This window comes from Equus caballus, chromosome 23, assembly GCF_041296265.1.
Source record: "Equus caballus isolate H_3958 breed thoroughbred chromosome 23, TB-T2T, whole genome shotgun sequence".
Classification (NCBI taxonomy): Eukaryota; Metazoa; Chordata; class Mammalia; order Perissodactyla; family Equidae; genus Equus; species Equus caballus.
Window position 1 is genome coordinate 21,492,564 of NC_091706.1, and position 25,137 is coordinate 21,517,700.

Genomic DNA, 25,137 nt, shown 5'->3' on the forward strand with positions numbered 1-25,137 from the left:
TTGAGTTATACCATCTCCTAAATTTTTAGGCCCATGACCAGCCCACAAGGGCGTGTGTGTGTGTGTGTGTGTGAGTGTGCACGCGTGTGTAGATATGTTAAATGTGTTTCTTTTGAAATTTAGGTTGAGTTAATCATCAGTTCATGGCCCATTCTCATCATGGGTCCCTTTGGGCCCATCCATTGATTGATTTCCCTCTTTTCATTATTCTCCATTTCCATTCCTAAAGGCAACAACTGGGTTCATATGTATCTTTGACTTTGTCTACATCTTTATAAAATGGTTAGTAGTGTTTTGTCTGTATACATTTTTAAGTTTCATAATTAAATGGAGTTACAGAATTCATTTTATTTCTTTTTTTTTATGCTTAGAACACTATTTTGGGGATCTATTCACATTACATCTATTTTGTTGCTTTTAATTTCTACACAGTATCCAGTAGGGTGCATCACCCATGTTTTATTTATTCCTCCCACCAAGATGAGTACCAAGTTGCCTCCATGTCCTTTTTGCACCCAGAGTTTCTCTAGAATCTGTGCCCAGAAGTGATATTACTGAGCCATAATATTTTACTAAATGCTCTCGACTTGCTCTCCAGAAGAGCTACATGCATCAAGAATCCTATAGAAGTGGATGAGTATTTCCATATGCTCATGTTTCTGTCAACACATAGAATCATCCGACTTCCTAAACTTCTTGACAGTCTTATAGCTGTAAAGTGATGGCTTGTTTTGGTTTGCATAGCTCTGATTACTGGTTAGTCTGAGCATCTCTGTGTACACTAGTCCTTTTGGTTTCCCCTTCTGTGAATTGGCTGTTTATATCCTTTGACCGTTATCCTATTGGTCTTCCTGCCCATTTTCTTATTCATTTGTAGGGATTTCTTTTTTATTCTAGATATTAGCCATTGTCAGCTTTACATTTTGCAAATATATTCTTTCAACTTGTCATTTATTATTTTGACTGTGATATCCTTTAATTAACATAAATATTTTAATTTTGATATGATCAAATTAATCAATTTCCCCTCTGTGGTTGATGGTATTTTGGGTCTTATTTTAAAAGTCCTTCCTCATGTGGTATACATTTTAGGTTGTTGTAAGAACTCTATAATTTGAATTCTATTAAGAAGCTTTAAAGAGCTTTGCTCTCCTCCCAATTTTGTCCTTTTACAGTCATTAGATGATTCAGCAATGAAGGGACAGTAGATACAAATTACAGAGCTGGATGTGATTTTGCAGATGTGCTCAAGACATATTGATTTTTATGTACTTCAAAGTCATGTTGGTGATCAAGTTCTTCTAGTACAATTTTCCCACCATGTTTAATCTACTCTCCTGGACCATTTCTGCCTGAGATGCTTGCCCCTTCCAGCTCATTTTCCTTAGCAAGCTTGTAGAATCAATAGAAAATATTCCCACTGCCAGAGCATCATCTTTGCTGCTCCTGGCTGCGGTCGGTGCACATCCCAGGTCCATCCTCTCCTAGACCCACCAGCTGCTCAGAGATGTGCAGGCATTTCTTTTGACCCTTAAAGACCCTCTGGAGGTGCCCTATATTAGAATCTAGCAATAGCCTTCATCTGGTATGCTTGTCCCTACTTAGATACACACTCTTTAATTTGAGGAGAAATTCATTTATTTTTAAGTGCAATCCTCTTGGGAGTCTTATGTTGTGATTTTTTTTTTCATTGAATGAGCCACACCTGCACAAATCTCAGAGTGGGCAGCTCCAGCCAGGGAATTCCTAGACTCCCAGAAAATGACCTGTGAAAGGAAGCTTGAGGAGCGTCCAGTGGTTTCTAACTAGAAGTGGGACCATGTCCTATCCTGGGAAGCATTTGGAAATCCTGGGGAGGGGGCATTTTTGGTGGTCACAATGACTGGGTGTGCCACTAGCACTTGGTGCCTGAAGGATAGGGGTGCTAAATGTCCTACCATCCCTTGGAAGGTCTGAAACGGTAAAAAATCATTTATCCCCTAAAATCCCAATAGTGCCCATGCCACACTGAGAACCAATGATTTAAATTCCTTTATTGTATAGATGAAGAAAATGAGCCGCAGAGAGGTTGACAAGTACCCAAGAAGCTCACACAGCTAGATCTGACTAGAATATGAGTCTCTGGACACTCAGGCTGTGGTCTTTCCATGGACACAAATGCATTTGTTGGCTGAGCTTATTCCAAGCTCTTCTGGGTGGCAGGAGCCATTCCTTGTGCACCCTGCTCTTGTTGTTTTTAATCTCTCTCTCTCTCTCTTTACTTTTTACTGGTTACAGCTGAGCTCGGTGATTATGATCCTGATGAGCATCCTGAGAATTACATCAGTGAGTTTGAGATTTTCCCCAAGCAATCACAGAAGCTGGAAAGAAAAATAGTGGAAATCCATAAAAATGAACTCAGGTAATATGCGTAGACATTTGTAGGAATGATAGAAATGAGAAAGTATTCTTATTGCAGGGAATGTGGAAATCATGCTGCGAAGTAAGAATATTTGTAATGTATAGGTAGACTGGGTCTGGTGGCAGAGCAGTATTTCTGGGCACTGTCAAGGTCCCCCATCAATAACAATCTCAATAGTTGGAGTGTCCTGGGTGGCTGTTTATGAACCATCAGCAGTTATTAGAGCCATATCTTTTCTTATAGGTTTTATCCACCTGAGTTTCTGAAAGTGAAATTGAGAGTCAATAAGTAATCCTTTCTATTTTTAATTTTGCACTTCCTCTTCCCCTCATGTGGCCATTGCTGGAAGCCTTGACTCCAAGTAGGGCAGAATCTACCGACAAGGTTTCCTTTGCTGAGCTGCTTTCAACATGATAGATTCAGCACCTGCTCTTCTTTTCCTTGTCTGTGATGCTCCAGGATGATTGTGATTGCTGACTACAGAATAGTAATATTAGGAGCAGCAAAATCACATACAGTGCTCACTGTGCACCACATACTGTTCTAATTACTTGCACCTATTGACTCATTTAATCTTTGCAACAACCTAGGAGATAGGTGTCATGGTTGTTCCCACTTTACAGATGATGGATGAGGCACAGAGAGAGTGAGCATCCTATCCAAGATCACACAGCTAGCAAGTAGCAGAGGCACAATCCAGGCAGCCTGGCTCCAGAGTGCTCTTAGCAATGTAATGTTTCTGCTCTGCATAGGCTATACCAGGAATGAAATGAAGCGGGCATAGGTAACAGCACCAATTCAGAATCCAGGTGACTCAGGTGTTCTCGTCTGTAACTAGAATTTAGATCAGTGCAAATCGCAGAAAAATTCATTTTAAGAATAGCAAGTATAGGCTGTGCTATGACAAGCATTAATGAAGAACTGTAAGAGCTGAGATGCTTCCATCTTCTGGGCCTCTGGTAATTATTAAAAAAAATAGTGTCTCTGGATTATGAGTTCTGGAACAAGTAACTGTCCCCTTGTGAGGGAGTGCTGGAGCTCCCTACTTTATGCAGGCACACCCCCTTCTGGTGAGTCTGAGAAGAGTATACATGTGGGTTTTAAAAGTGGCAACACAACTTATAGATGAATTTTTGGATGAACATTGGAATTTCAGTTTGGATGAAGCTTGGAAAAGATGACTCTCTTAGAGATAAAGATGATTAGACATCAAAAAATTGTACCAATTTCAGAAAGCAATGTACCACGTCCGTGGGTAATTTTAGAGTATTATCTCCTAGTGGAAAACTTTGTTGAAAATATATGACACAATGACTATTCCTTCTACATTTGGGGGCAAGCACACTAGAGGTAAAAATAAAGTTCCAGTGTGCCAGTTGAGGGGTTCATGGACCGGCAGTGTCTGAGGAGCACAGGGGGAGACCCTCTCAACAAAAGAGTCACATCCACTGTGTGGACTGGTAGGAGATGGGAATTGAATGTCTGCTGTGACCAAAATTTGTAGGGCCTCAAATGCTCAGATTATATGATAATCATTGATATTGATATATCAATATATAATAATAAACATTTATTCAGCACTTACTGGATGCCAAAACACTGTGCCAAGAAGCTTACTTGCTTTACTCCATTCAATCCTCCCAAACTCTATGAGGGAACTGCCATTGTTGTTCCCAGTCTGAGGAGAAGAAAGCACCACCTGGAGTGGCTACAGGACTTGCCCTCTTAGTGGCAGAGGCGGGCCTTGAACCTTGCTCTTCTCCAACACTAGCACTCATGCTCTTGTCCACTGTGTTGAGCTGTGGTGAAGCAATCAGGAAATCATGTTCCACAGTGACCAGCATGGCAATGAGGCCTGAGGGTGGAGACTGTGGGCAGCAGAAGCAGTTAGTTATTCCTACCGTCCAGGCAAGAGATGCCATGGATCTGAAAAAGTCAGGAGTAGAGAAAATTGAAAATAGAAGAGAGTCTTGCGAGACATTCCAGCATACCTGGTGACCCACTGGATTTCACGAGTGCATGAGTGAATTGAGGAAGATCCCAGATTGTCTTTTATAAGCAGAGAGCTGTGGATTGGACCTTGTGTCAGCACCTGAATTTGCTGATAACCCTGAAAGCAGTCATCATGAACCCGGAGGATATAGGGGGTCATCAGTCAGCTATGGTTTATAGGTCTCAGAGGTAAATTCCATGGCTTGATCAAAGTTGCCATTCTGTGGCACTACCCATTTGTAACATCCAGAAAGCCCTTGTGAAGATGTCAAAGTTGTATGTCTGAAGGATGAGACAGGTAGAAATCATGTGATATTGCCAGGAGAGTTTCAGGGGGTATTTCCCTGTGTATTTTTGCTCATCTTCCTCAAGTCGTTGTGCATTTCTATCTGTGTCAGTGCAGCAGAGAGAGATTTTAGGTTTGGATGGGAAGATAAGAAGAGCAGAACAAGCTGACAGTGCAGAGGGGGAGGGGCTTTCTAGAATTGGTTGGCAACCTGCTATAGAGACTGAGTTTGCTCTGGGGGCTCAGTGGACCCTTTACACACAGGTGTGAAAGGGTTGATCTTTCAACTGTGGGAATTGGACCACTGGATTCTGGGAATTGGATTACTTTGCAAACCTGACAGTGTCAGGAAGGAGTCTGGGATGGAAGATACCTGTAAGAGGCACCATGACCCTCCCACACAGCAGGAGAGAATGTGTGGCCATTGAACTGTTGTTATGGAAACTTCCTGAGAGGATTCCACTTGGCCTTTGGTGGGGTTTGAGGGGGCCCAAAAATAATAGCCACCTGCTTCCTACCTGATTTCTGAACCAGTTGAGAAAGAAAACAAAATAGATGGCCATAGAGATACTCAAATATTAGCAGAAATGATGATGATTTACAGTGAGGGTTCACAACTTTCTCTAGCCTTTTTACCTGGTTAGCACTGTTCTCCTGCACTCTCTGAGGAAGGGACAAAAGCTGTGACTCTTGGGAGAAAATTAATCAGGGAGGAAGAACTTCTCTCCCTAGGAGGCTCCGCACTTATTGAAGGTGAAACCCAGTGGCTTGATAGACAGGCATGAATAAGAGAGTTCTTTAGAGGAAAGAGAGGGAGAGAGAGAGATTCCTTGGAATTTGGAGGTGCTTGAAAATAGATTTTAGTAAGAATTTCCGTGAACCAAGTGCTTAGACTCCTTTAGATGTTTAAGAGATTTGCAAGCGAACGTTGAAATTCATGCCTGTGTCGACTTTGCTTCCTTAAATGTGCCATATCTTTGACTGCCAGGAGAGTAGGGTAGAGAGAAGTCACAGTTTTGAAAATATGATAACATAGTTATTGACCATCTTTATATCAGTCAGGATAAGCCAGATTTTGCTGAGGAAACAGCCCCAAAAGCTCAGTGGTTTAGAAGAAAGGCTTATTCCCTGCTCTGCCCTGTATCCACCAGAGGTCAGCTGAGGGGCTCCGCTCATCATTGTCACTCAGGGCAGTCACAAGCTTGAATTTCTCAGTTGTTGAGCCAAAGGGAAAAGAGACCTCTAGAAGGTCTTGTTTCAACTTAGAAGTGATACTTGTAACTTTTGCTTAAGCACTGACAGCAAGGAAGCACAATTGTATCAGATGTTCTGAAGGTACAAACTGGAAACAGCTGGCAAACAGCTCTTAATGGCCTTCACAGTCTTATTAACTAATAGAGGTGTATTTTTTTAAGTAGACTTTATTTTTTAGGGCAGTTTAAGATTCACAGCAAACTGAATGGAAGGTACAGAGATTTCCCATCTAGCCCCTGCCCCAACACATGCATAACCTGCCACATTATCAACATCCCTCACCAGAGTGGTACATTTGTTGTACCACTGCATTGATATATCATCATCACCCATATTCCATATACCTTAGGGTTCACTCTTGGTGTACATTCTGTGGGTTTTGACAATAGTATAATGACATGTATCCACCATTTTAGTATCATACAGAATACTTCCACTGCCATAAACATCCTCTCTGCTCTGCTTATTCACCCCGCCTTCCTCTAATCCATGGCAACTACTGATCTCTTAACTGTCTCCATAGTTTTGCCTTTTCCAGAAAGTCATATAGTTTGGATCATACAGTATGTAGCCTTTTCCATTGGCTTCTTTCAGTTAGCAATATGCACTTAAGTTTCCTCCATGTATTTTCATCAATAGCTTGCTTCTTTTTATTGCTGAATAATATTCCATTGTCTGTATGTACCATAATTTGTTTATCCATTCACCTACTGAAGGATATCTTGGTTGCTTTCAAGTTTTGGCAATTATGAACAAAGATGCTATAAACATCCATGTGCTGGCGTTTGTGTGGACGTAAATTTTCAACTCATTCAATTAAATGCCAAGGGGCTTGATTGCTGGATTGTATGGTGAATGTATGTGTAATTTTGTTAGAAACTGACAAACCATCTTCCAAAGTGACCGTACCATTTTGCGTTCCCATCAGCAATGAAAGAGAGTTCCAATTGCTCCACATCCTTCCCAGCATTTGGTGTTTTCCATGTTCTTGACTTTGGCCACTCTAATAGGTGTGTAGCTAATAGAGTTTTATTTAGAAAGATTTTATAGAGGCATCTTGGGACTTCTTAATATCCTGTGAGCTAGAAGATGTGAAGATGTATGATTCACATTATTAAATAGAGGTTGGTGCTAAAACTCAGGCTTAATGATTCTTCTAGATCATCAGTAATTAATAATTTTTTTTGGCTTTCTGTGCTTTCTATTGCAGCCACTCAGCTATGCTTTGGTAGGACAAAAGAAGACATAGGCATTACATAAATGAGTAGGCTATGATTCAATAAAACTTTATTGACAAAACAGATGGTGGGCCAGATTTGACCATGGATTCTAGTTTACTAACTCCTGTTCCAAACACGTGGCAGAGCACATCTTGAATCCATTTCTGCTAAACTCTTCTGCCTCTGTAGATAATTTTAAGGCAACAAGAGCCATATTTGTTTTGAAAACTGTGTATAAAAAAGAACCTCTTATAATTTACAGATTTCATTTGAGTTTGATACGCGGAGATGAGGCCCTAGCGCTGGGACTGCTTAGAAATAGGTTATTCCTCCTGCTAGAGCCCTCTAGTGGCTGGGGGGAGACATTGCCACAATCCCTGGGGACATGACAATTGTATTATTTTTGATTGTCTTGGTTTCTGTTTTCCAAAGCTTTAATCATTGGCCATCTGGGTTAAGAGAGAATACCGATTCCATTCGTCCTGACGGTGCTCAGAGGGGGTTGAAGATCAAGAAGAAGATTGATTTCACTATCAGGAACCCTGATTGGCTTTTCTGGAGGTTTTCCTAGAGTTTTTACTCAGCTGGTCCTCTCATCACCAGATCATCAGGTTTCTTATTAGAGGCAAAGACATTTGGATTAGCTTCAGTCACAGGTCATCAGCTTTTAAATAGTCAAAAAGCTCAATTGGCAATGAAGTGGTTTTGATGAAGTGTATTCCTTGCCCTTGAAGAGCAGAAAAATCATCCAATTAGCCACCGCCATAACGACCTGATACAGTGAGGTTTGTGCTGGAAGCAACAATGACACTGAGTGTATTTTAAAGAGTCATTATCTCTTTCTGTTTCTTAAAACTGACATTCTCTGTAAATCATATACCATGGCTCCCTGGAAAGGATTTATAGTTTGAAAAATGCCTAGCTTTCTAGAAATAAGTGCCCTGCTGTGATAAATACCCTCTACCTGTGCTTCTGATGAATAGATCAGGAGGGCCCCCTTATGAAATGTTTTTGTGCAGTTTTGAGATGAGTGTTTATTGTGTAAAAGGAGGAGAGGAAATGTCAGATTATTTTGTAACCCTATCTTTCTTGAAATGTGTTTTTCCTCTGCCGTCTCTCCTCCCCGCTCCCTGTGTCCTTTCCCTTCTCAAGTCTCTCATTCCAAAACCCTAGAATCTCTCTTTCTGGTTGGTCATAAAATCCTTTTCCGTTCTCTGTTTTTATTTGATATAACACCCTTCATAGGAATGGGAAGATGAAATGATTTGGCATCAAATGCTTCTCTGTAAAAACTAAATCCTTGTGTTATGTGTCCTAGAGTCAGGGATATTTCTAGGGAGGGTTGGTCAAGGGACAAATGATGTGTGCACCCAAGCTGTCAACATTTTTTATATAGGTGAAATCTGGCTAAAGTGACTTAAAGGGAGAAAGAGCAATGTTACTGAAGTACAACATGGCCTTGAAGAAGGAGAGAAGGGTAGTACTGAAAGCTGGAATCAGCCATTACTTCACACATTTTTTTGATCGGCCCTGGCATGTGATTCTAACTTATGCATAGAGTCAAAGACTTTTTGAACTTTTTATGAGACTGTAACAGTGTATTTATCCATCCATCCATCTGTCGACGTACCCATCCATGATTCATCCACATATCCATGCATCTATCCATCCGTCTGTTCATGCAACAAATATTTCTTGAAGGGCAACTATGTGTTGGGAACTGTAGAAGTGTTAGATGACCTACCCCAGTGATCTTCAACTGCCTCACCACCAAGCTGGCATCCCCTTAATCATCTCCACTCGCCCATGACCTCATGTTTTAAAAGATTTTATCTAAAAAATGATATTCATGAAGCCACAATTAATTTGCTTCCTAATTTTTATTAGTCATACCCAGCTACCATCTAGAGCCTTTGAATATCAAGAGGTCACTAGCCAAAAGCAAAGAAACTTGACACCCAATTATTACACTTGAGGGACCCTTGGAGTCAAAGCAGGGGTTATAAAATGACAGTCCTTGGACTACACTCTGACCCAGATATATGTTCTTTGGGCCAAATAATAGTTTTTAAAAGTGGAATCAGTTGCCATAAAGTCCAGCTTTACTCACAACTGGGGAATTTGGTAACACTAGGCCCTGACCCCTACGTGGCAACATTCAGCTCAAGCTAAGCAAGAGTGCCTTTTAAAAGAATCATTTGCTCTCCAAATTTGCCGCTGTCCCTGCTCAGCCAATTCACCTTCTGTCCATTGGTATTGAGTTTGTGACCATCTTCTTTTACTAATGAGGAAGCAGAGGCCTGAGAAATTAGCTTATCTAAGGCTATACAATTATGAAGCCATAGACCTTGGCCTGAAACCTGAGTCTTCACGTACAGTGCTCTGATATCTTTCTAAGTGGCTGCTCTCCTGTAAGTATTGTCCTTGCCTGGCCCCAGGGCATCACCACTGTCTCCCTCATAGCATGGTAGTTACCCAAATTTGCAGTGTTCTGTCTAATGCTCTGTATAGAGATGGTCCCTAATGGTTCCCAAGGAGTTTGAAAGAGATGATGTCCCTCTCTAAGTAAAGAATTAGAAATGACAGACTGGATTTTCCCAACATCATTTATTGAAGAGATGTCATTTCCCCATTGTATATTCTTGCCTCCTTTGCTGTAGATTAATTGACCATACACTCATGGGTTTCTTTCTGGGCTCTTTATTCTGTTCCATTGGTTTATGTGTCTGTTTTTGTGCCAGTATCATAATATTTTGATTACAAGAGCTTTGTAGTATAGTTTGAAATCAGGGAGTGTGGTTTCTCCAGATTTTTTTCTTCTTTCTTAAGATTCTTTTGGCTATTCTGGGTCTTTTGTCATGCCATACAAATTTTAGAATTATTTGTTCTAGTTCTGTGAAAAATGACATTGGTATTTTGATAGGGATTGCATTAAATCTGTAGACTGGCTTGGGTAGTATGGACATTTTGACAATATTAATTCTTCCAATCCATGAGCGTGGTATGTCTTTCTATTTATTTGTGTCACCTTCAATTTCTTTCATCAACGTTTTATAGTTTTCAGAGTACAGGTCTTTTACCTCCTTGGTTAAATTTATTCCTATGTATTTTATTCTTTTTGATGCAAATGGAAGTGGGATTGTTTTCCTAATTTTTCTTTCTGATAGGTCATAATTAATATATATAAATATTACAAATTTCTGTATATTAATTTTGTATCCTGCAACTTTATTGAATTCAGACTGGAGACTCCCACTTCCAGTTAGGAAGTAGGAAAGCATGAGACTTTGATTTTCCCTAGCCAAGATAACATTAACAAGCTGCATAAACTACAAAATCATATTTTTAAAACCTATCCTGAGAGTGTAGCTTGCAAAGAAACCTAAATGTACCAAAAGTCCAGAACGTCTTTCCTAGGAGAGCTGAGACCTGCAGTTTCTTTCTCTTCTGGTGGAATGGTGGGAGAAGGAGAGACATCCCACAGGTGGGGTGCAAGAGGAACTAGCCAAACCTTTAACAAGCTTTTAGTGCCCATGAATGGGCTAACTTGTCCGATTGGGACCCCAAACACTCCAGCTACAGAATGAGTTGCACTTTCCCACCACCCTTGGGCTCCAGGCATTCACTGACTGAAGAGGAGCAGTATGCCAAAGTCAGACAGGATGGGAGAGCTGAGTGAAATCCCTCTGAGGCACTCCAGACCTTTAACCAGCGCGGGGAAGCTCTTGACAGTGGTGAGGGACAGGACCACAGGGAGGAAAATGATCTTTTGAAGTGCAGACAGCCACGGATGGGACTAAAGAGCAAAGAAAACTCTCTGCAGCTCAAAAAAGTTGCCAGCCAGGCTACGAAGAAAGCATAGAGAGATCTCCAGAGTCTCCTGGGAGCTAACATCCCAAGCCCTGCCGAAGGGCGAGTCCTGAGAGCACCTACAAGCACTTGAAGCCAATGGTGAGCAAATCTAACTAAAATTGCAACCAAGTCGCAGCAAAACCTAACCTAACTCATACTGAGAATTTTACTTTTCAGTAGAAGACAATTATATTGGTCTTTTACCAATGAGTTTAATTCTGGAGTTCATAGACCCAAGTGGGTCCAGCGGAGCCCAGTCCACCTCCTTCCCTGCCAAAATGCTCCAAGCAGTCCGGATCACTGCTGGCAAGATCCACACCTCTTTCTACAATTAATGTCCACTGATAATTTGCATTCATCCTTGGGATGCTGTACACTTTTGTACTGTGTGTGATAGCATGCTAAAGGAAGATCAGTAAGAGAATGTTCCTCTTTGACAAAAAATATTCAAGATAGGCAGAAGGGAAAAACATAGCTAACTCTATAATTACTTGACCTCACCTAATTTATTAGAAAAGCATATCTTTAGAGAATTGTTAGCTCTTAAAAAAGAATTCAGCTAATCACTAGCCTTTACTTCTAAATGTCTCATTAGAGACACTATTAATCTTAGCAGAACAGCTCCTGGTGCAAGATTTAAAGGATAGAAAATCATTAATTTCCATTACCAAACAAGATTTTTGCCCGAAACAAATGTCCAATGGCAGATTTGAGGGGGAAAAAATTCTATTTAATTGGTCTTAGTGTCTTCCTGAAGACCTGATCACTAAGTGGTTTCTTCCTCAGTGAGTCGGGGGACTCAGGAGACTTCAGTGCTGTCGGGTCTCCACCTTTTCTCCATTGGTTTTGAACCCTTTCCTTTCTCTGAACATTTGCATTAGTCTTTCTCTGTGTCTGACTTTTTAGATTAGTCTTTTAAACGCTTAGCTGTTGGACATCTGCAGTTAAACCCAAAGCAAACGATACCAATTTGAGGATTTATTTGAGAGGCCTTTGCTTTGCTGTAAATATCTCGACATGCTTCCTGACATTTCCTCCACCATTGTATTTCTGATTTCAGTCATGTGCATGGCCAGCAAGGAAACAAATGCTATTCTGAGGGTGAGGGGGGAGCATACTCTGTGCGAGGCACTAGTCTAATGATCTATTAACTGCCTACTCTTTACACCAAATCTGGGAGCTAGGTACTGCTTTTTATCCTCATTTTATGGAATCAGAGAGACATAGCTTCACTTGTTCTCTATTCCTGTGTTCAGTTCCTAGGTCAGGGTTCAGCAAACTTTTGCTGTGCTAGGCCAGTTAGTAAATATTTTAGGCTTTTCAGAACGTACAGCCTCTGCTGCAACTGCTCAGTTTTGCCATTGTGGCATGACAGCATCCATAGACAGGACACAAACCAAAGGGCGTGGCTGTGTTCCGATAACATTTATTGACACTGAAATCTGAATATTATGTAATTTTCATGGGTCATGAGATATGATTCTTCGTTTGATTGGTTTAAACCATTTAAACATGGAAAGATCATTCTTAGCTTGAGGGCTGTACAAAAACAGGCGGCAGTATGGATTTAGCCCGCAGGCTTTAGTGTGGGGAATCTCTGACCTGGATTAAAATTGAGACACCGCTGCTCTCTAATCAGCTCTAAATATCAGTCATCTGGAATGGCTTGCTTCATCATGGATAAGGTGCAATGTTTGGAATTTGGAAAATGCTTTCTATAAGAACTTATAGAAACCACGTCATTTAGCAGTGCTCTGCCGTGGCGTCCGGGAGGGCAGGCAGACAGCTCTGGACCATATCGTGTTGGGACTGATGAAGGTGCAGGCACTGAGCAATGCTTTAGAGCCAGGCACACTTGGATCTGCACCTCACTTCTGCACTTACTAGCAGTGTAACCTTGAGGAAGTTACTTTCCTTCTTTGAGTATCAGAATCCTCACCTGTAAAATGAGGATAAGAATTCCTCCTCTATGAATATTAAGTGAAAAAATATGTTTAGAGCTTGGCAACATAAACAATTGTATATTGCTCAGAAAAGTATGGTTTAGTAAAAGATAGTTCTGCATACTTAGCCATCATATTTGTCAAAATCAAATTTGTTTAGTTCAGCAGTGCTTTTAGACTGTATAATATTCATCCAATAATTCTTTTATTAAGAGGGCAGGAATTTGTTTCTCTTTCAATCATTGTAAATATATAATACATAAAAGAGTATATACAATATATGTAAAACTTAAAGAATGGCTGAAAACACCCATGACCCGCTAATTCTACTTATGAATTAGAATACGGCCAGCTGCTCTGATGTCTCCTGTGTGCCTCTCCCAGTTCGCCTCCCTCCCTCCTCTGCACTATTCTGAATTGGGAGTTATTCATTATCCTGTTTTGCTTTTATAAATGTACTTCATATGTATCACTAAATAACGCATTGCTTGGTTTTTGCCTCTTTTGACTTTCATATAAATGGAATCATACTACTCTATTTTTGTACCTCGCTTTTTCCCCATCAACACTATGTTTTTGAGGTTCTTCCACACTGATGCACGTAGCCATAGGTGTTCATTTTTCCTTCTGTGTAATTAGTTTTCTATCCTATAACATGTTGCATTTTATGTATCCATTCTGTTGATGGACATTTGGGCTGTTTCTAGGTTTTTGCTATTACAAAGAAAGTTGTTATGGCTTCTTGAATAATTCTGGTGGGAGCATATGTAACAGAGTGCCCAGTCTAGGTACAAACCTAAGTGTGGAATTTCTGGGCCATAGGCTTTGCACAACTTCAGCTTTTCTAGAACATGGTAGCTTGTTTGCTAAAGGGGTTGCTCCAGCTTACTTTCACACCAACAATATATGAGGCTTCCCAGTGCTTCACAGCCTTTTTTCTTTCTTTTCCTTTTTTCTTAAACTCTTAAGAATTGAAATATAACACAGATACAGAAAAGTATGCAAAATGTAAATGTAAAGCTCAGTGAATTATTATGAAGCAAGCATGAATGTATCCACCACCCAGGTCATAGAGAGAACTGGTAACACCTCAGAAGCCCCTGTTATGCCCCTTCTCAATATGAACCTTCTCCCTCCTCCCCAAAGGTAATCACATCTCTGACTTTTTTTTTTTTTGAGGAAGATTAGCCCCGAGCTAACATCTGCCAATCCTGCTCTTTTTTCTGAGGAAGACTGGCCCTGAGCTAACACCTGTGCCCATCGTCCTCCACTTTATATGTGGGATGCTACCACAGCATGGCTTGCCATGCGGTGCCATGTCTGCACCCGGATCCAAACCCCAGCGAACCGCAGGCTGCCAAAGTGGAACATGTGCACTTAACCACTGCCCCACTGGACTGGCCCCCACATCTCTGACTTTTAACACTTTAGTTTTGTTTTGCTCATTTTAAAAGCCATGTAAATGGATTTCATTCAGTGTGTATTCATTTATATCTTCCTTCTTTTGTTCAGTTTTCCTTTGGTGATAGTCACCCATCTTGTGACATTTATTTTCCTAGGTGTATAGTATTCCATTGTGTATCCGTTCTACTGTTGATAGACCTTTGAGTTCTTCCTATTTTTTGCTATTACAAATGGCACTATGAAAATTCAATATATTTCTTGGTGCAACATATACTAGTTTTGTTGCATATATAATTATGAATGGAATTGCTGTATTATAGGGTAAACATGTTCAATTTTAGTAGATAATGCCAGTTTTCCAGATAGTTCTACCAAATTGCTCTCCCACCATCAGTATATGAGAGTTGCTTTTGCTGAACATCCTTATGAGTGCTTGGTCCTGTTTTTTAAATTTTAGCTATTGGATGTATAAGTGATGTCTCATGGCTTTAATTTGCATTTTCTTGATCATAAAGAAATTAAGCACATTTTCATGTGGTTGTTGGCTATTTGGATATCTTATTTTGTGAAATGCCTGTTCAAGTCTTGTGCCAATTTTTCTTCTGGGTTATCCTTTTTTTTAATTTATTATTTATTGATTTACAAGGTTTTTTCAAAATTCTATATAGGAGTCATTTTTTTGATTGTACATGTTGCTGAGATCTTTTCCCAAACTAGGGCTTGCCTTTTCACACCCTGGATGATATTTCCTGATGGGCAGAGAGGTCTTTGAGTTCAATGGTGCATCCTTTGGAGCTGTGCAGCACCACACCCTACTGTCATCTGGGGTCGAGTGTTGCAATTAGAAATCAGATGTCCATCAGAGTTACTAAGGATAAGGAAGTGGTCAGAAAGAGACCACCTGGGCAAGCAAAACTTATCTTCCAATGTGAACTTCCAAATTATAACCTTTCACATTTAACTTTTCCCAGACTGAATAGAAAAGAAGGGTGTGCTTCAAAACCAAACTTGAATTTTAAGAACAATGTGTAGCTTGTATAAAGGTGCTGACAACTTAACCACTAAGGAGAAAGGCCAACTCTCAGGAACAGAGGAGCTCTTATTGGTGTGGACAGAGTGAGGGCCTTTCATGTCAAGTGGGAGAGCTATCCTGGGAGCTAAGCTCATGGCCTGTGGCTGTGGGAGGCACTGGGCTGCTTTGGCCCCAGTCCTGGTTCACTTTGGCCTCAGTCTGGGTCATTAGGCTGTGTTGAGGGCCACCAGAGTGGGGTCCCGCTTAGTAACATGCTGGATAGCTCCACTGCATGCTTTGTCCCTAGTCAGGGGGGTGAGATGAGTGTATGAGTGAGTGAGGCAGAGAGAGAGAGAAAGCACCCCAAATTTGGATTCAATAATTATCTTGATTTTCTGGTGAAAGGTAAGCTATCACTTTAGGAACTTATGAGAGAGCTATGGAGAGAGAAATACTTATATGTATTGAGAAAACTTTCAAAAAATCCCTTTCTCCTCCCCTGTCAATATAGTTGGTGACGTTTTTGAATCTATTGCTACTTTATCAAGAAGAGGAATAATTATAATGACTGTAACTTGAAAAAAAAGAATCAAAGATAGGAGTTGTTGGATTGAAAGGGCCCATACAGTGCTGATCAGGATGAATAAACACAGATACTCCCTTTACATAAATCACAGTGAAATTTCAGAACACTAAGACTAAAGAGGAAATTGGGAAAGGCTTTTAGACTTTGTTTTCCTAAAGCAAGTGTTTGAGTAAATCCCTCAGGAATATATTCTGTAAAAGGTGAATTTAAAAATTATCTCTTCTATTAAAAGATAAAGGTAGTGTCTGTGGCTACCTTCCATTTCTTCTCCAAGTCCCTATGGATTATAGAAAAAGTATTAGAAAGCAGATACAAGAAAGAATGTCATCTTTGGATCAGAAGTCCTGCAGTGTCTCTGGAACACAGGAAACAGGTGGAGGGAATCTGGGTCACACACTTGTATAGGATGGGAGTGGTCCTGGGTGCTTCAGGCAACAGATACACAGATTGGCCATCATGGTGAGTGGACAACTGTGTTTGGAACAGTTGGCAGCTTTGACCCCTTCCTCTGGTTCCTTGTGCTGAGTCGTGGGCAGTAGCAGGCCTCAGCTGGAGGGACTTTGTGTGTGGGCAACACCCAGAAGGAACTAGAACCTTCAGCCTGAAATCAAGTTGTTAACACATGCTCTTCCCATATGGCATGTCCTACCCTACCCTACAATCTCTGGAGGCCACTGCATGAAACAAATAACATCAGATTCCAAGATGAGCATCTAAACAAGAATCATGAAACACAGAAACATCAGCTTAGTGAATGAGAGACTCTGACTCAGCAAACCAAGGGCCATCACCAAGAAAGCAGCTTAAGGAGCAAACAGGATTGAACTTTGTTTCTTTTCAAATGGATTTCCTCAGAGGAATCAGCAGATTTTATTCCATAAAATAAGAACAGGCAGCGATTTCAAGAGCCAAATAGATAATACATTGGAAATGAAATAATTGATGTTAAAAAATAAACTCATAAATGGGATGAAAGCAGGATGCACACAGCTGAAGAATAAATTAGCAATTGGAGGTTTGAATTAAGAAGTACTTCAGAATATAATACAAAAGACAGATGTAAAGAATGAAACAGAGGTCAAAAGACGTGGAGGATAGACCTAGAAGCATCACAATCCATTTACTGGGGCCTCTCGAAGGAGAGACGAGAGATTGTGGTTGGAGTGACGGAGGAGGTTGGGAGCAGAAGAAAAGAATCAAAGACACGGCCAAAGAAAGATGGGAGTTCCTGGTTTAAAAGGGTCCCCGCAGTGCTGATCAGAGTGAATAAATAAAGATGCTCCTTAGACATAGAAGAGTGAAATTTCAGTCCACTCAGGTAACCGAAGATCCCAAAAGGCTTTAAGGAGAAGGTAGATGGGATCCTATTTTGATTTAGAGGCGTGATGACTCTTAGCTGTCTTGAGGGGGTGGAGATAGGAGAATCTGTCTTTGGGGAGAAGCTTGGGTAGAAATAGAGTTGATATTGCAATATAGTTTTACATTTTGAAAATAAAAATGAATTGTGTTTTCCTTAGCAAACTCTTCTTGGTTGTTAGAGTTACATAGTTGTCTTTGGGGAATGGTTGAGATTCTCTAAGATACACGTGGGATATTAATGTTGGTCAAAGCAGAGTCTGACATGCTGCACAGTCCTGGTTTGGACGTTAGCTCAAAAGGCCTTCACTACCATCTCTATTTGTAGTCTCTGCCAGTCCCCGCCAAGACCAGGACCTTGTTTACCACCCTGGAGGACAGTGCTGGGACTAATGGCTGAGATTTCCTTTCAAAATCCAGGGCTTTCCAATGGAATGGTTGACAGTTCTTCCTACCCCGACGGTTCTGTTTTGGGCTTGTTGACGGAGTAACAGGATTGCCCACTTTCTACCCTGAGCAAGAAGGAAATGCTGTCTACCCTGGATCATCTTTTTAAATCAGTAGGAAAGAACAGATGCTGTATTTTATTTCATATTAAGATTGAATTTGCAAGCGCCTACTAATTGGTAACTTGATAACCTTGATTAACTGTACAGGTCACTGGAGTCCTCAGAGTGCATGTGAGTTTATTATGGAACAATTAACCAGGGAACATGAGCTCAGATTCCGTAGCAAAGGGCTCCTTGTGGTGAGAAGTAATGATTAGCCTTACTGATTACTATTCATATAGGGATTTCTCTCTTTATTTAGTTTAGGATGTCACATTTTATTGAAGGAAGGAACACCATGTTTCTATTATTTTTTGTATTAACACCCTAAACTTTTCTTATGTGATTTTAGAGGCCAGAGCCCACCAGTTGCTGAATTTAACTTACTCCTGAAAGCTCACACTTTGGAAACCTATGGGGTGGATCCCCACCCATGCAAGGTAACTGCCCCTCACAGCAGGTCAACATTTAATCATTGTTTTGCCCAAAAGAGAGTTAATTGGTGTGCAGGCCTGGAAGACCCCTCCTATGACATTTCCCCAGTCTGACCCTCTGCCCCTAATTGGAAGGGATGACAGTAGGCTGCAGTCTCATGTTTTGGCAGTTAATTCTCTCCATCAGGGTCTTCCAGTTGCTTGCTAATTGCTTGTAGTCGCCGCATTTTCCTAAATTAACCTACATGGATTAATTTATCAAGTGGATGGTTTTACCCCTGAGAAGTTACAAGATACTAACAGATTTATTCTCCAGGCCATTACCAGCAAGAATGCAGTCTTAAAAAAATAAGTGCAAGAAGAAAGGAAAGATTTAAAGCTGTATTTTGACATTAGGAGTATTTGTTTTTCTGTTTTCCTTCACTCATATTGTTTGACAGTATTTCTACCAAACGTGAAACCAGTCACATGTCTTGGAATCACCTGGGCCCCACCCCAGCTACTAAGAGTCACTGGGGGTGCAGCTGGATAATCAACCTTTTTAATCAGCTCCCAAGGTGATGCTCGTGCACAAATTTTCCAGAAATATTTTATAAAAACAATGTTCTCCTTTCCATGTCCTAAACTATGCATCAACCAGACACTAACCTGAATCCTAAACTAAGCAATTATATCAGCCAGGCTCTTAAAAGTAAGTTTTTGAGTCATACCGGAACATTTCTTTACCCAGATGGGACCAGCTAATAGGATTTGGTAAAGTATTCATCCTCCAGCTCGCAACTCAGGCTGCTCATTGGAAGCACCTGGGGAGCTTCAGCAACTCCTTCTGCCCAATTACAGCAGGATCTGTGGGGGCGCAGACCAGGCTCTGCAGATGATTCCAATGTGCAGCGGAGGCAGGGCCGGTGGTACTTGCCCACGTGGGTATGTGCATCTTCCTGCTCTGCCCACACAATTGTTTATTTTATTTTATTTTCATTGGCCTAATTTATTTTTTTCTTGAGTGATTTTTATTTACTTATTTTCTTTGTTGAGTTCTAGTTGACATACCATATTATAGTAGTTTCAGGTGTAAAACCACATAATTATTTTAGAATGTTTGCCAGATGCCGCTTCCTAGTAGTGGTATCAATCAGATTATTCCATTTAGTGAATTCGATTTTATCCGCAAATTTGAGCCTCTCTGTTTATTTTACTTATTGCTTGGAGACTGATTTGATTTTTCTTCTTGTTGTTCCTTTGCCTTTACTTAACTTATCAATGCTTAATTTTCTTGGTCAAAGTTGGAAGCAGGTAGGCCTTTCTGGACATATCTTTAAATTAAAATTGCCAGAAATCCTGTGTGGCTTTGAATCAAGTTACAGCAGAAGCTCAGGGCTTTGCTTTCACAGCGTCTTTGGTTCCAGAGCTAATGGCCACCAAGAACAGTTTGCCCACATTACAGGGCAGATCTGAGAACTCCAGTGGCCCCCGAAGGCACTTGGAAGTAGACATGGTAGTTTGAGACTAATCTATATTTTTCCCAGGAGGTTCCTGGTGAGGCAGAAGGTCTGTTCCTCAGAGGGAAAGCTACACATTCCTGGACCTCTCCCAGAGTCTGGAAGTTCCGTCCTTAAAAGTCCCAGCTCAGAAACTTAGTTTATTGCTACAGTCATTGGGATTAATCTGAAATTAACCCAGGGTGACGTGAATAAGCATACCATTTATCATTTATTTTCCTCAAACCCAGTAAGTTTTTATTTCTATTTTTTCAGGATTCAACAGGCACAACAACATTTTTAGGATTCACTGCTGCAGGCTTTGTGGTATTCCAGGGAAATAAGAGAATCCATTTGGTAAAATGGTGAGTACTTCTTGGAATACTGACTTACCATTTTTCTTAATCTTGTTTTTCTTTCTCCACCTTTGGCTTTTTTTGGGGAAACATCAGGTAGAATGCCTAGTGCCCATTTCTTTGCCTTCAAGCTTCATTTTAAAAGGATTTATCACCTATAGATGAAACCCAATCTAGGCTGCCCTATCTTAGTGGAGAATTGGATTTTTCAAGCTCAGGAGTCAACCCAGGAGACCTGGGATGTATCCTGGGCTCAGGGGCTCTGCCTCCAGAGAAGGTTTCCAGTGTTTCCTCACCAATAGCTTCTGCTTTGGCCGGAGGGGTGACCATGGAGTGCGTCAGGGTGGGTAAAGGTGAAAAACCTCATGGGCAAGTCAAGACCCACTCTCTCCCACTGACTTCTCTACTTTCTCCTCTGTTGAGTCTTTGGTGCTAACTCATGCTTTGTTATCCAGTGTATCAGTGAAGATGCATTTTGTTCAAAGGATCAGGAATGTCTACTCACAATGGTTTACAACGAAGAGGACTGATTATCTTACACAACAAAAGTTCCAGAGATCAGGCAGTTCCACGGTCCATTAACTTAACTGCCCAACAACACCATGAAGGATTTGGGTTTCTTCATTTTCTTCTCTGCCATCCCAGGGTGGTGTGTTTTGTCCCCAGGCTGGTGCTCATAAGATGGCCATGCATGCAACTCTGGCCATCACATCTTCCCACAGCAACTCCCAGAGCCTGGAGGAGAGCAGCCCCTTCCTATGTATCTCCTATTAAAACATGGATAACTTTTTCGGAAACCCTGTAGGGATTTCTTGTGTATCTAATTGGGCAGGATTAGGTCACATGCACCTACACAAACCAATCCTTCCAAGAAGAATTGGAACTCCATTACTGGGTTGGTCAAATCCAGATTCATCCTCTTGAGTCTGGGAAGAGTAATCTGCATGACCTCAAGGAAGAATAAAGTCTAGGCTGTGTCAGTAAAGAAGTGGGACGATGGAGTGAAGTAGGTAACCAGCAGTTCCCACTATGTCCAATCAAGGAACAAAGTGGTTTTGTCAAGAGTAAAGAAGGCTGAACATTATATGTGGAATATTGTAAAGGCTCAGTCTTGTTCATACCTTCAGCTTCATTCACTTCCTTCTCTGATGGCCCCTGACAGGTTTGTCACCTCTGTTGTGTCTCACTGGGTAGTGGGCTCACTCCTTTGGCCTCAACCCTTAGGTCTGACATTCTTCTTGATGGGCCCGTGGGCATCCATCCTCTGTCCTGGGTTGGAAATGCTCTCTTGCACTAAACTGAACCTCAGTTTCCTGGTTCTTTTAGCTTCAGGATTTCTTCCAGCACCTCTTTATCAAGTCCTCCCCCACCCCTGCTTGGCACTCTCCTCTTAGCACTTGCACACTTGCCTTCCTTTCAAACCTTCTCTACTAGCATCAGTCAACTAATGTCCACTCTGCTCCCTATGTCTCCTGCTCTTGTTTATGATCAGTCTATCATTGCCTTTTACTCAATTCATACTTTGAACTCCCCTCTGTGCCCACTTCTTCTCTTATTCTACAATTAGCACTCTCAAAACTCTTGTCTACCTTTAATAAATCACTTAACTTCTGAGTCTCAGTGTACTCATTCATAAAATGGGGATCGATTATATCTGACTGCCTTACAGGGAGGGAAGGAGATGGGGGAGAGGCAAATGAAATAGTGTGTGTGAGTGATGTGATTCATGAACTGTGACATTATATACATGTAACGTGCTGGTGTTACCCAATTTTCTTCTCCGTATTTCAGCACCTTGTAGAGAAGCTCTAAGTTAGTCACTATTCAGTCCATTCCAGAATAAGTTTCCTAAGGATTCCTATGGACTTTGGGGAGTATAGGTAATTCTAGGACTTTCCTCATCCTACCCTATGGCTACAAAAGTCTTAGGGATCCTAAGGGTGTTAGATCCTCAGGTGTCTAAATTGCTTGAGCTCTGGAGTAGTTAGGTTAGAACCTGACTTGTCTCAAGTGCAGATTAATTGCAAGTCTCTCCCCTTTGGGCTTCAGTTTCTTCCTGGGTCCAGGAAGAGTTGACTGAGATGGACAATCCCCTGCTTGTTTCTGGTTTCTATGTCTTGATGTTCCTGGTGGGCTCCTGATGTCATCCCCATCCTTTCCAGCCTCTGCTTAGGCACATGTATTTATAGCAGCCGTGTAGATGTTACTAAAACAAATTTTCTTCCCACGTTAATCCTAGATTTTTTTTTTTTTTAACATCCATTGAGCTTTGTCACTCTCACAAATCCTCTCCTGAGTTAAAACAGCTTAATGTGACCTCACTGTTCTTTTTCCCCCAGGAAAAACACAGGGGCACACATGACTGTCCTTGGAATTAGATCAAAGGAATAAAAATAGAATTCTCTCCTCTCTTTACACATATGTTCTCACCAAGGAGGTGACCCAGGGTCTACATTTCAGGCAGATTTTAATCCAGCAGCTCCTTAAGATGGAAACTAAAGTCACTCTTTTGACTATAATTCATCAAGTTGTTCTCACAGTTTTGAGCATCTCAATATCTAACAACACTATTCTTTATAAACAGGGAGAGCAGAAATGAAAATTTTGCACTGTGGTGTGTGTGTGTTTCTTGGACATGGATGTAAAAGAATGAAGGAGACAGATCTTGTGAATCCGTGTGATTTCATTAACTGAGTCTGAAAGAACCACATTCTTCCTGCCTTGAAAATTGAGCCTGCCAATTAATATTGTTTTGGACATTAATGTTCATGAAACCTCTAGAGCTCCTGGAAGAAAGGTGCAGCTTAACTGTAAAAAATGGAATAAATAATTCTGGGCTGCCTACGGATCCTCCCTTGGGAAGAAAATTGCCGTATAGTTCTCTCAGGGGCTTTCGCTGCTCATTAGGCCTTCACGGATGATGAGATAATATCTTGTTTCACTGCAGTCTGTGTTGGCATTTGTGAGTCAGCCGGATTCCTACGGGAAGGCCAGGTACTTTGGTTAGCTGCCACTGTTTTTTTCCTTCTTACCCAAAGAGATTTTCTTTTCTTAGGCCCGATGTCTGCAAGTTGAAGTTTGAAGGAAAGACTTTTTATGTGATTGGCACCCAGAAGGAGGTCAGATACCACTTTTCTAACTACCTGTTTTAGTGTGCATATGTGTAAGTGTGTGTGCATGAGAGAGATTCAAGCATAAAATGTGCCGTTAATATTGTAGCTTTAAAGTTTGTGATGATCATGGAAGCTATATGCAGAAAACAGTTTAGAGGTAAACAAACACTGAGTTTGTACCTTTAAGAATAAATCATAGCAATGCTGACCATCTAGCCCCATGTGAAAAATAGACTGGATAGATTGCAGAAATGAAAATGGAACCTCCCTCTCCTCTGTAATTTGCCAAAATACAGATTTATGAAACAGGTGAAGAGTACTTACAAAGCTAGATATCAACCAGCGCTGGTTAGAGTTTATAAACAAAGCCTGTGAGTCCTGGGAATCTTAAGATAATAGATAGATACAGATACAGATAGACACAGGTTGGGTTCTTCGGGAATGTATTCGGTTAGAGGCCATTATCGAAACATTGAGCCTCAGAGCTACGTCTGGAAGCTTGCTGATTTTCTTGACCCTAGTTTTCAGTTCAAGAGACAGTTATTCAAGGATGCAAATAGTTTTTAAACTAATTCAAGTCTGATTGAGGGGTAGGCGATGCCTGGAGCGTCAAGAGGCATTACGAGGCTGCTTTTATTAGAAATAGGGCCTAGATAGATTAGTGATGTCTGCACAGGGTGAAGGGGGCAGGGTACCACTTTAACAACACCTTTAGGAACATAGTAATGCATTAGTGACTTCAAATCTGTTTGCTAGGTGGGATGCAAATAGGTAAATATCTAAAGGAAAAACAGGAAAAACGTAAACTGTGTTTAACATGCCTTTTCTTGTCCTGTTATTTTTTTTACTAGAAAAAAGCCATGTTGGCATTCCATACTTCAACACCAGCTGCCTGCAAACATCTTTGGAAGTGTGGGGTGGAGAACCAGGCCTTTTATAAGTAAGTAGCTTTTATTTATTTAATCATAGGTTTTAAAAGCACCCATGGAACTCTTTATGTTTTGCAAATAGGTGCATCCTCATTTCTTTTAATATAGTCCTTTGTGTTGTATTTAAGTGAATTATAAATTTGGTGCATCGTTCAGGGTGACTCCCAACCACTGTTGGCCTCACCAAGTCCTGAGCTCTATGGTGGGGGTGTCCCATAGAATTTCTGTGGGCTTTTTTTGCTTTTTTCCAATGTTGCTGTTTCCGTTCAACATGTCACAGGATCTCATTTTCGTCGAGTGCCCCCCTGAGAAGCAGACCTTGAGAAGAGTTTGGAGCAAGAAGTTTCTTAGGGATGTGGTCCCTGAGTGTACCAATGGGGGTGTGGGGAAGGGAGATGGGAAGCAAGCAACACAGAGTGTGTCATTGAGCAGGTCATTCCTGTGGGCAGCTGGGCTCAGTTCTGCTGGAGAACCCTAGAAGACACTAGAATATGCCTCAAAGTTCTCCCCTAGACCAGCAAAGAGGCTGGGCTGTTTATGTACCAATTCCCCATTCATTTTGGTTGTAGGCCACTTTAGAGGGCAGAGTTCATATTCTCTGGCATGTCTGGTTTACTCTGAGTGTGGGTTGAATGTGTTTTTACAACGAGAAAAAGAAACCTTTGGCAGAGAGTCACATGTGTTCATAAGTAAGAAGCCTTCAGTATATGGAGATGACAGCCAAAGGTTTATGGGTGGAATGCCATCAGAGTCTAGGATCATAGAAAGTCAGTGCTGGACAGGACTTCAGAAACCATTCATAAAGCTCTCAGATTTCAAAAGAGTTTCAAATTTAGCATCTTTCCACTGAGTCTCAGCTTCTCCCCTTTGAGACATACTTATTGATTGGAAGAGCAGTGGTGATGGATGCAGTTAAGAACCTTGCCCAGCCCTGCCCAGTGTATCAGCACCACTGACCCCTGGAGCTCATCCT

General features: G+C 41.1%; 1 protein-coding gene across 23 annotated transcripts in view; it reads left to right on the forward strand.

The window, feature by feature from the left end:
* Positions 1-25,137, forward strand: part of FRMD3 (FERM domain containing 3) — a 285,416-nt gene that overhangs the window by 194,202 nt on the left and 66,077 nt on the right. For all 23 annotated transcript variants that reach the window (XM_001491733.7, XM_005604935.4, XM_070248388.1 and 20 more), the window contains 5 exons: positions 2,278-2,401; positions 18,207-18,294; positions 20,043-20,131; positions 23,178-23,241; positions 24,087-24,175. In XM_001491733.7, the coding sequence (XP_001491783.2) occupies positions 2,278-2,401; positions 18,207-18,294; positions 20,043-20,131; positions 23,178-23,241; positions 24,087-24,175 (454 nt within the window). The remainder of the gene's footprint in view (positions 1-2,277; positions 2,402-18,206; positions 18,295-20,042; positions 20,132-23,177; positions 23,242-24,086; positions 24,176-25,137) is intronic.